Source organism: Gekko japonicus, unplaced genomic scaffold (assembly GCF_001447785.1).
Source record: "Gekko japonicus isolate JY-2015 unplaced genomic scaffold, Gekko_japonicus_V1.1 scaffold704, whole genome shotgun sequence".
NCBI classification, from domain to species: Eukaryota; Metazoa; Chordata; class Lepidosauria; order Squamata; family Gekkonidae; genus Gekko; species Gekko japonicus.
In genome coordinates this window covers 745,270-757,071 of record NW_015170913.1, presented here as the reverse complement: position 1 = coordinate 757,071, position 11,802 = coordinate 745,270, and the positions used below count along the sequence as shown (strand labels likewise).

General features: G+C 47.5%; 1 protein-coding gene across 1 annotated transcript in view; it reads right to left on the bottom strand.

Moving 5' to 3' along the window:
- Positions 1-305, bottom strand: part of RPL38 (ribosomal protein L38) — a 7,200-nt gene extending 6,895 nt beyond the window's left edge. Inside the window, exons 1-2 of the mRNA XM_015418713.1 lie at positions 234-305; positions 8-32 (exon numbers count right to left, since the gene is read on the bottom strand). Coding sequence (XP_015274199.1) covers positions 8-10 — 3 coding nt within the window. The 5' untranslated portion in view covers positions 11-32; positions 234-305. The remainder of the gene's footprint in view (positions 1-7; positions 33-233) is intronic.
- Positions 306-11,802: the final 11,497 nt, after the last annotated feature.

Here is an 11,802-nt window from a genome sequence, read left to right as displayed (position 1 = left end):
TACTCACCATAGCGACGGCTTCTGGCGACTGCCTGTGGGAGAAAAATCAAAATGGCCGAATCACTTGGGATTCACGAGAAAAAGGGAGCCACACTCCGAGGACTTTTCCCCTCAGCACCCCCCAAATATCCATCATTGCATTCCTGGTCACCCACTCTGCATCCGCCACCCGCTTACCATCTTCCTCTAACCAACCCCTCCACGGATGGCACCAGATCTAAGACATCTCTTACCAAGTCGCTGAACTCAACGCTCGAAGGACTTGAAACAGAAAAGAAGTAGTACTTCCGCATCCGGGTAATTAAATGCGGCTAGGGGTTGAACTAAGGACGTCAGTGAGGGACAAAATTGTCTTTCGCGAAACGGGATCAAAGCTCCGTATTTTAGATAGGAAAGATTTTGAGCTTTTTTACCACAAGAAAAGTAATCTTATTGCATCATTAGTAACGATTAATGAGGTCAGTACTATAGTGGTTTGGTAACATAAATTAGTTAATATAAGCAGTTCCAGACTTTATTTGGTGTTTGTTTGTTTGCTTTTAAATTAGTGATGCCCAATAGTTAATGCGTTTACCGTTGTGGTAGGGTATTACGCTTACTCACTTGGAAGCAGACCCCGTTGGAATCAATGGGACAAGTTCCGAGTCAAAATGATCAGAGCAATGAGGACAGGTAACATTAAAAGTTCAAATTACAACTTTCAAATAAGCAGACTGGAGTAACACTGAGCGCCAGTAATGCCAAAGGCACTGGTGTAATAGGCCAGTAGGTGCCCTTGATGAGGTAGCTCACAGTTACTTCACATATTTCCGGAGGCAAACACATACTTGATGGGGTACACTTGACGCTAGGGTTGCCACCCTCCATGTGGCACCTGGAGATCTCCTGTAATTACAGTTGATCTCCAGACCACCAACATCAGTTCCCCTGAAGAAAATGGCTGCTTAGGAGGGTGGACTCTGGCATTATACCCCACTGAGACCCCTTCACTCCCCAAACCCCATCCTCCCCAGGCTCCACCACAAAAATCTCCAGGGATTTCTCAAACTGGATTCGGCAACCCTACTTGATACATGTATAGGGGCTGGGGACATTGGCCAGTCATATATTTCTGCTGTATAAATGTAATATACTCAGCTCAGACCACGTGGCCAGCTTGGGCTCCATGCGGTCAAGCGCCAACATTGAGCTTCGCTCGAAAAGCCCACACCAATCAGGGGGCTAGGTCCCCGGCGGAGAGCCTATGGAACTCTCAGGCACTGTAAATAACCTATTGGGAAGTAGGGGTGTGTTATGGGTGGCGGTTTCACGGGGAATATAAGCCAGCCTGCGAGCCGGCTAAAGTCGTCTTGTTCCTGATCGAATAAAGTACGATTTGCTGACATCACTCTCCGTCTGCGTACTTTTTACTGGCGATGAAGGTGGGATTCAGCTCCCTCTGAACAGAGACCACGTTCCGGGCATCGCCTTGAGCCGCCACGTCGAAATCGCCACCGCCATTGAGTGTTCTTTGAGAAACGCTGCTCATCGCACCGCTCCCAGCTCTGAGCATCGCACCACTGACCCCGAGAGCAGCACCGCACTGCTCCTTCTCTACGCCACTAGTTCCCGCGGCTCGTTTCCACGTGGAGCCCGTAAGATGGCTGCCGCATCAGAGAGCCTCCCAGCTTTCGATATCTCCCAACCCTCGCAGTGGGAAACCTGGCTGGAAACCCTCGAGAGCCACTTCACCATCCACAACGTAGTAGATCCAGGTATAAAGAAAGCGTACCTTCTGCACCACTGCAGGATGGAGACCCATCTCCTGCTTAAGGACTTAATAGCACCCTAGCTGACCAAAGACGAGTCTTACAACTCTTTGGTCAAGGCGCTTAACCGACCACCTGGCTCCCAAACTGACTAAGTTTGTGGAGCGCCTGGACTTTTTTGCGAAAGTCCAGGGCCCCGACAAGACCGCCTCAGATTTCCTGGCAGCTCTGTGGCGGGGCGCGACCAGGTGTTCCTTCTCCAACCCAGCTGAAACTCTCCTCAACCAGTTCCTCGTGGAACTAAGGGAGCCTAAGCTTCAGAGAAAGCTGGTAAGCCAGGATGACCTGGACCTAGATAAGGCAATCAGGGAGACCACCGCGTATGAAAAGGCCCACCAAGACTGCCGCACCAAGGTGGTCCACCGCATGCAAGCAACGGCCGGCTCCGACGCCTAGGACGAGAACGAGGTGCACTAGGTCCGCTGTCGGTCATCTCAGCCGTCCACCAACACGGGCAAAGCACCTTCGACTGCCTCAGCTCCGTGCGCCAGCTGCGGGGAGGGCCACGAGCGCCGGTTGTGCTGCTTCCGAAACGCTGTCTGCCGGACATGCAACAAATCGCGGCACATCTCCTAGGTTTGCCGCTTCAAGGGCCAATGCCAGAAGTCGTCCGTCCACCAGACCATGCCGGAGCCACCCATCGACCTCCACACCCTATCGGCCCACCACCCGCAACACCAGGTCTGTAACTTGCCTCCCGATGGCCCCAACAAGATGCATGTCATGGTCATTATAGAGGGATCCCCCTGCAGCATGGAGATTGATACAGGGTCGACCTACTCCATTATCTCTGCCGATACGCTCCGCATGCTGTGTCCCCAGGGGGCCCCCCTTCAGAAGCCGCGGGGTTTCCGGTTAAGGGACTTCAATAAGAACCCCGTGGCGGTACTGGGCTGGGGCAAGTTCTGGGTGCAGTTCCAAGACTTTAACGGCCCCTTAGACCTGCTGATGGTGGATAGGCCTCTCTCCAGCCTGCTGGGACTCTCTTGGTTCGAGGCCTTGGGACTCTCTCTAAATGGAATCAACCAAGTCTGATCACAGGAGTTTGGCACAGTGTGCATGGAATTTCCCCGCGTTTTCGATGGTTCCCTGGGATGCTTCTCTGGGCCCCCTATCTCCCTGGACCTTGACCCGGCGGTGCGCTCCATTCGCGTTAAGGCCACGCTGCCGCCATTAGCAAAATGAAGCCTAAGATTGAGGCTGAGCTGGATCACCTGGTGGAACAAGGGGTACTGGAACCGGTCGCATCTGCACGGTGGGAGACCCCCGTAGTCACCCCAGTGAAGCCAAACGGGGACGTGCACATTTGTGCAGATTACAAATGCATGCTTAACAAAGCTCTATAGGCACATGCTTATCCGGTGCCGGGGGTGAGCCACGTGTTGGCAGCTTTGGCGGGGGCTCGGGTCTTTGGCAAGCTAGACTTGGCCCAGGTGTATCAGCAGCTGCCGGTTGATGCCGCCATGGCCGAAGCACAAATGATCACGACACACGGGGGCGTTCAAGGTTCACCGCCTTCAGTTCAGGGTCTCGGTCGCACCTGGAATTTTTCAACCTTTTATGGATTCCCTCCTGAAAGGTATCCCCAGGGTTCAGCCATTTTTAGATGACGTGCTGATCGCCGCCCCGGACAACTCGTCCTTCGCTGACCTTCTGCGGGCTGTACTACAACGCTTCGACGCGGCAGGTCTCAAGGTCAAAAGGGAAAAGTGTCTCTTGGGGGGGTGCCTCACGTTGAGTTCCTGGGCTTCGCGGTTGACACCTCTGGCATCCACCCCAGAACAGAAAACATGCCTGGTTTTCATATAGAATAATTTTTGAGGAGGCATTGAAGTGGTACCTATTTATCTACTTGCAATTTCTTGCTTTCAAACTGCTAGGTTGGCAGGAGCTGGAACTAGAGACGGGAGCTCACTCCGTCATGCGGCACACTCGGGTCTCGAACTGCTGAACTACCGACCTTCCACAGCCTGCAGTTCAGCGTCTTAACCACTTGAGCCACCGCACCCTCTAAAGTAGGCCTGTACTATTAAAATATAGATTCTAACACAACTGTAATCATGGGGTAGTAGCTACATGCAACAATTTGTGGCCCTAGATTGGAATGTGCATCTCCATTCACATCAAAAGGTGGATCCAGCCAACTCACAGGGGTCCAAGTAAACATAGTGTGGATGATGTAAGGATCCAGATGAACATCCATAGCAGCTACACACACGGTATTCTATATTCATAAACTTGAAAGGCCCCCATAGTGCTTTGATGTTCATTTCAGTCTTCCTTTCTTCAGCAGAAAGAGGAGTTTGACAAATGCTCTACTGATTCATTGACTCATTTATCTGCCATCGTATCCATTCCTCATTACCTTTAGAGCAACCTATGTCCTGTAACGCTTACTCTTGATGCAATTATACCAGTACAGCACAAGAGGGCACTTTGATTATAGTTTTTTAAATACACCAGAAAACCGGAAAAGTAAACACAATTGCATAGTTCTGTGCAGAAATCAGGCCGTTATGTTAGTTGCCTATTATAATGTCATTAAGAACCGGAAAAGTAAACACAATTGCAGAGTTCTGTGCAGAAATCAGGCCGTTATGTTAGTTGCCTATTATAATGTCATTAAGAACTGTGAAAAACCCATGTCTGTAAGTGATGGATGGGGACATAATTCTTTTTAATTGAATTAAGATCAGTTGCAGCTAGGGTTCCCAGCCTCCAGGTGGGGCCTGGAGATCTCCCACTTTTACAACTGATCTCCAGCTGACAGAGATCAGCTCCCCTGGAGAAAATGGCTGCTTTGAAGGGTGGACCCCATGGCATTGTACCATGCTGAGGCCCCTCCCTAAACCCCGCCCTCTCCTGGATCCACCCCCAAAGTCTCCAGGTATTTTCCAACCCAGACCTGGCAACCCTAGTTGCAGTCAGCATTGACTGACATTCTCTGATGTCAGGTAGTCGTTCCTTGGCAGCTCCCTGTTTATGATAAGCTTCCAGCAGGTTAAGCAGAAGTTGATGATTGTCATGGACAATCATTTTCTTGAACAATGGAACTTTTACTATTTATTTATTGAAATACCAGAAGCAGGAACATAGCTCAGTGGCAGCATTAAAACAGAAAAGACTTATTTCAGATAAGTTAGGCAACTTCTTGGCTATGGCCTGAACACAGTAAGAATGTACTCCTTGGCCATCTATGTGCTGCACCCAATCTGAGCCCCCAAACAAACAAACAAACAACATCCTATTGGTGACCCAACTACTTCTGGGATGTTGATGCCCATGGGAAGCTTGGTAGGCTGAGTTTGGGAGCGGGGACTCCTGGGACAGTGTATAGGTGGAGGGCTCAAAAACCAGGGGCCAGCCCTATAAGCCATCATATGTGAAACGAAGTATTAGTATTTATTTTGCTCAGAATACACAAGGTCAAAAGCTGCTGAATACATGACTCATGCCCAAGTGAGAAGATGCATAATACTTTGCACATGGCAGTGTGCCTAGTGTTTCCTACACTGAGCTTATTTCCATTTAGTATCAGTGAAATGGCCTCTGGCAACATCCAAACAGCAGCTCCCTGTGATTCTACTTGCCCAGTTTAGTATTAAATTAGAAATGTAGAAAGCAGCTTCTGAGAAACAAGAGATATGAAGTTGTACAGGTTTTTTTTGTGAAGCAGTAGTTTATCAATCCTGGTTAAGTATTGTGCTACCTATCTTGGCCCCACTAATCCCTGAGCATCTCATTTGGACTAATAGGAATCAGCATGGAGATTGTTATAATGGGTGAAAGGTACCTGAAACATTGCATCTACTACCTGGAAATGACTCCATCCAGAATGCCCGTTTTGTGCAATTACATCAGAGGAATTTTGACTAGGAAAGCACTGAAGGGAAAAAAAGCATATAATTTCTTCTAACCTTTCAAGTGAAGATAAAACTTTAAAATGCTTTCCTCTAAATGGAAAAGATTCCAGAGTTCCAGCTAGAGGACTCTGAAAGTATCTCTTGTCTTCCAGGCCTTCAAAACTCTGAACTACCCAAGCCTTATCTGCCACAGCAAAGGAAATGAGGACATTCCTGCATGTGATTTTGGAACAGAGAAGCATCCATCTTCATTCTCACAAAGATGGCATTTCCCAATCTATCAAAATGTGATGGAGAAAGGGAACATTAGCTACGGAGAAGTGTACCAGCCCTTCCGAGAGTAAGGGACAGAAGGCCAGCCTATCGGCTTGTATATTTCTTGCATTATGTGGTAGTGGAGAGGAAATCGATAAAGCTGTCAGGCCATTAATGAATTCAGTATTGCAAACTCTCCAATCACGGCAATTGCCAGATGGATGTTTCAAATTAAAAAAAAAAAGTGGGCAGCAGGAGATAAACATCTGACAGGATGTAGTGGAGGGAAGGAAGTAGTGCAAATATTGGGGGAAATTAAACACCATAAATCACAGTGACCTGCACAAAATTCAGGAGAAGTTACTGACAGCACAGTCCCTTTAAACTGAAAAAGAAGTTTGCATTACCGCCCCTGCCATGACATCATGCAAGCATAAGTGTTGACACCTTTCAATGAAGAAGCTGTATTTTGGATCAGTGGCTCCCAGCTAAGAAGGAACTTGAAAAAGTTTTGAGCCAAGGAGGACAGACCCTCCCATTCTGTTGAAGGATTACAGCTGACCGCAGGATGAGCAGAAATCTAAAACAAGGAGCTGCCACTACCATTCTTAAACTGTTTACAAAAGCATAAGCAAGGCTCCAAGGAACTTGGTGCCCAAAACAAAACAAGTCTGTATGAAGAAAACCCACACTGTGTGCCTAGAATAAGCCATGCAAATTATACTTTCCTAATTTACTCTGCCTGAGGGAATAAAGACTAAATAATAGGAATCTGGGGTTTTTTTTGCAAGGGTAGGAGACTAGCTACTAGGGTCACATACAAGGGAAACCACAACAGCAAGTTGTAACCATGTGTGCTTGTAACTGCATTGTTTGTACTGTGCTAATGCTATGTCTGTTGAATGTCTTTACATTTGTGCGTATGGGATAAGGGGATTGCTGTGTGTGTATGGCTTGCTTTGCATCTCATGCTTGCATCTGGATGAGCAAGGCTTGTGTTGCCTGTGCTACAGAACACGTGCTTCCCTGCACCTTCCCAGCGTGCCTCAGGACAAAGAAGACAAATGCCATTATGCTCAGTTTGGAAACTTGGATGAACAACAGGTTTCCCCACCATTGCTGATCTGTGGGAAAACGCGTAGCCCATCTTCCTATCTGGTTTGGAATCACAAAGAACACATCCTTTATTGCCTTCCTGGACCAGGCACATCTCTGCAAGTCAAAAGTTGCCATGGAGATATGACTTTGACACCTGGCCACGTGGCCCCCTTTGAAGTTAGGATAGAGCATTTGAATATTGCCCCTTCCCCTTAGGTAGGACGTCACAATCCTCTAACCTATAGGATAGTAAAGGGGACGGATTCTAGGGGTTTATTGGCCTTAAGCCAAACCCAGAAACTAGGTTTTAAAAAGAGAAACACAGCCTTTGTTTCTCTGGTTAACCCATCTTTCCCTCACCTTGCAACTTAAGTACCGCAGGTGATTCTTACTGCGTTCTCGGGAGTCGCGACCCGAGAACCTGCATGGGCCTGGCAGGACCATTCCGTGTGCTTTAGAATCCCACCCGCTGATACTTGAGTTTCCCCCTTTCATCTACTGAGGAGATTTCTTCTCAACGTGGACCTCAGATAAGTATAAGTGACATCCTTTTGTGTTGTCCCCTTGTCTGTTGAATTTATTACTTTTCATGCTGATTGCTTTCTATTTACCATTGTAACTAAGGAACTTGTGTGAGTCTGCGTATGTATCTGTTTTTGTATGCTTGAGCACTGTTTAGTAAAGACAACATTTATTCATTAAACCTAGTGTGTTGTCTCAATTCCTGGGAAATAGGAGCGTTCATTGGCCGATCCGCCCTCTGTATACACGGGTAATTACTCACGCACGCCCACTGCCATACATAAGACAGAGTTGGGCTCTCGGAACCATCCTTAGAGGAGTTTCGGTAACAAAGTTCACAGGAAGAAACCCCAACCTCCCTGGTGGCTCAGTTGCAAAGAGCACAGAAATAGGACAGAAGGGAGTTCCTACTGTGGAGGAAAAATTGGAATGACCACCTCAAGGGCCAGCCTCATATTTCGGTTGTCTGGCAAGCCATAGTCATGTCAGAGGCAAAATAAAGGAAGATGTAGCAAAACTAGAACCCAGAGCTTACATACCTCTGAGCAGCATGCAGACCACACATCCATAGGAATAGACAAATGAAAGGCACACAACAGGGCTGCAACGGTTTCCCAGGGCACCAGGTCACAGAGCCAGTCTAGGACTGAGGGGGACTCCATATGAATCCATAGCCTTGTTGTACAGCACTGGTTTCAGATCCCTGCTTCTAGTGCAAATGAATTGGCTTCTCAACAGGAAGGGAAGCAGTGCTGGCGGAAACAAATGTGGGCATTTCACTGACCCTACACATGGTGTGTTTTCCCTCATAACATTCATCCTGGGATGCACTGCTGAGTGGGCAACAGAAGGAGTCCCTATTCTGGGTTGCCCTGGCATATTATGGCTGCCGGAATGCACTCAGGCTTCCTGCTTGGAGTCAGCAGCCCAAAGCTCTTGACCTATCAGGGAGCTGGGCAAAAATGGATCCCAGTGGACTGTAGATGAGGGTGGTGGTCCTGTTAACTCTGGGCCTAGCTGTGGATGACCTCCCCACCCCTTGCTGTGAAGCATACTTTCATCCTACCTGTCCTCTGCTTACTTCCCCCTACCTCTCCTTTCTTCTTCTCTCTTATTCCTTCTCTTTTCCAGTACACCAATTTGACATTTGTTTGTTTAATTTAGTGTTGTTGGTTCCATGCTTGCTACTGCGTTCCTTTTGCAGACCTGATCTGTGGTCTCGGGTCACCTATTCTGTGTGGGTTACAGAGACAACCTTTTTAAAAAAGTCGGTGGGTTTAGAAGGGTGTAACTGTGCTTAGGAGAGCACTGGGACTGTTCCATCATTGACCAAGGGCTTGGGGCTTGCACGAATCCTCGGAGGGACCCTGTTGTGCTCTGTGATGGAGTGTGAGGCTGGTAGGAGCACCTCAAGGCTCTTCACTTCCATAATGGGAAAGCTTTCCTTACCACTGTGGGTCGTAGGTGTTGACTAGCTGAGCTGCTGCCTCTAGTGATACTAGATGCAGCCCAATTTCACATAGCATTGTTGTTTCTGACTGGAACTAACTAGGAAACATCACTTAAGGCTGCAGGGGGCTTAGTCGGGTTTGGTTGCTGGTGTGATGGCGCTCGCTAATGTGAGCTCCCCTGCCAGGCCAAGGATGGGAATGAGCCACTGGTTTCTCTTTTTCTGTCTTAGCCTAACCCACTTCACAGGTTTGTTGTGAGGATGAAATGGAGGAGGAGCAGGGATGCCAACTCTGGGTTGGGAATGTTTTGGAGAGTTGGGGGTGGAGCCTGGGGAAGGAGGGGTTTGTGGATGGGGAGGGGACCTCAGTGGGTTATAATGCCATGGAGTCCACCCTCCAAAGCAGCCATTTTCTCCAGGGGGAACTGATCTCTGTAGTGGAGATGAGTTATAATTATGGAAGATCTCCAGACCCCATCTGGAAGTTGGCAAAACTAAGAAGAGGACAACCACAAAACCTCCTTGCAGCTTTGTGGAGGAGAGTTGAAATAAAAATGTGATAGATATGCCTGCATTGATTACTTAACTGTGTCGTTTCCTTCTGTGGGCTTGGACAAAAGAGGCAGACAGAGAGTAAGACAAAGTGGAAAACAGAGGAACAAAATCCGTATTCTTTTCTCTTCCAGCAACCAGGGATCGGATGGGGCTGTTAGTTACTGTTGTGAGTGCTGTAGCAAGAGTTCTCTGGATATGTGCAGGAGCCAGTTAATATATTTCTGAAAGCTTTTCAATAGACAGTTGTTGTTGTTGTTCAGTCGCACAGTCGAGTCCGACTCTTCGCGACCCCATGGACGAGCTCTCTCCAGGCCTTCCGGTCTTCTGCCGTCCTCTGAAGTTGGCTCAACTTCATGTTCGTTGCATCGATGACACTGTCTAACTATCTCATCCTTTGCCGTCCCCGTCTTCTTTGACCTTCAATCTTTCCAAGCATCAGGGTCTTCTCCAGTGAGTGCTCCCTTCTCATTTGGTGGCCAAAGTATTTGAGCTTCAGTTTCATTATCTGGCCTTCCAGGGAACAGTCAGGGTTGATTTCTTTGAGGATTGACTGATTTGTTCTTCTTGCAGTCCAAGGGACTCTCAAGAGTCTCCTCCAGCACCATAGTTCAAAAGAATCTATTCTTCGGCGCTCGGCCTTCCTTATAGTCCAGCTCTCGCAGCCATACATGACTACTGGGAATACCATTGCTTTGACCATGCGGACTTTTGTTGGCAGGGTGATGTCTCTACTTTTTATCATGCTGTTTAGGTTCGCCATCGCTTTCCTCCCAAGGAGCAGGCGTCTTTTAATTTCATGGCTGCAGTCACAGTCTGCGGTGATCTGGGATCCCAGGAACGTGAAGTCTGTCACTACTTCCACAGCTTCCCCTTCTATTTGCCAAGGAGTGATGGGGCCGGATGCCATGATCTTAGTTTTTTTGATGTTGAGCTTCAAGCCCACTTTTGCGCTCTCCTCTTTTACTCTGAGCAAGAGGCTCTTTAGATCCTTTTCACTTTCAGCCATTAGAGTGGTATCATCTGCATATCTGAGGTTGTTGATCTTTTCCCCAGCAATCTTAATTCCCGCTTGTGATTCATCCAGGCCAGCATTTCGCATGATGTACTCTGCATATATATTAAATAAGCAAGGTGACAGTATACATCCTTGTCGTACTCCTTTTCCTATGCTGAACCAATCAGTTGTTCCGTATCCGGTTCTAACTGTCGCTTCTTGGCCCTTATACAGGTTTCTCAAGAGACATGTGAGGTGGTCTGGTACTCCCATCTCTTTAAGGACCTGCCATAGTTTGTTGTGATCCACACAGTCAAAAGCTTTAGCATAGTCAATGAAGCAGAAGTAGATATTTTTCTGGTACTCTCTTGCTTTCTCCATAATCCAGCGAATGTTGGCAATTTGATCTCTAGTTCCTCTACCTCTTCGAAACCCAGCTTGTACTTCTGGTAGTTCTCTATCCACGTACTGTTGAAGCCTAGCTTGTAGGATCTTGAGCATGACCTTGCTAGCGTGTGATATGAGTGCAATTGTGCGATAGTTTGAACATTCCTTGGCATTGCCCTTCTTTGGGATTGGAATGTATACTGATCTTTTCCAATCCTGTGGCCACTGTTGCGTTTTCCAAATTTGCTGGCAAATGGAGTGCAGCACTTTAACAGCATCATCTTCTAAGACTTTGAATAGCTCAGCTGGAATACCATCACCTCCACTAGCTTTGTTGTTAGCAATGCTTTCTAAGGCCCATTTAACTTCACATTCCAGGATGTCTGGCTCAAGGTCAGTGATTATACCGTCGTGTTTGTCAAGGACATTGAGGTCTTTCTTGTATAGTTCTTCTGTGTATTCTTGCCATCTTTTCCTAATCTCTTCTGCTTCTGTTAGGTCCCTACCGTTTTTGTCCTTTATCATGGCCAGCTTTGCATGGAACGCTCCCTTGATTTCTCCAATTTTCTTGAAGAGATCTCTAGTCCTTCCCATTCTATTGTTTTCTTCTATTACTTTGCACTGTTCATTCAGGAAGGCCTCCTTATCTCTCCTTGCTGTTCTCTGGAAATCTGCGTTCAGTTGGGTAAATCTTTCCTTTTCGCCTTTGCCTTTCGCTTTCCTTCTTTCCTCTGCTATTTGTAAAGCCTCATCAGAAAGCCATTTTGCTTTCTTGCATTTCTTTTTCTTTGGTATGGTGGTGATTGCTGCCTCCTGTACGATGTCACGAACCTCTGTCCATAGTTCTTCAGGCACTCTATCTATCAAATC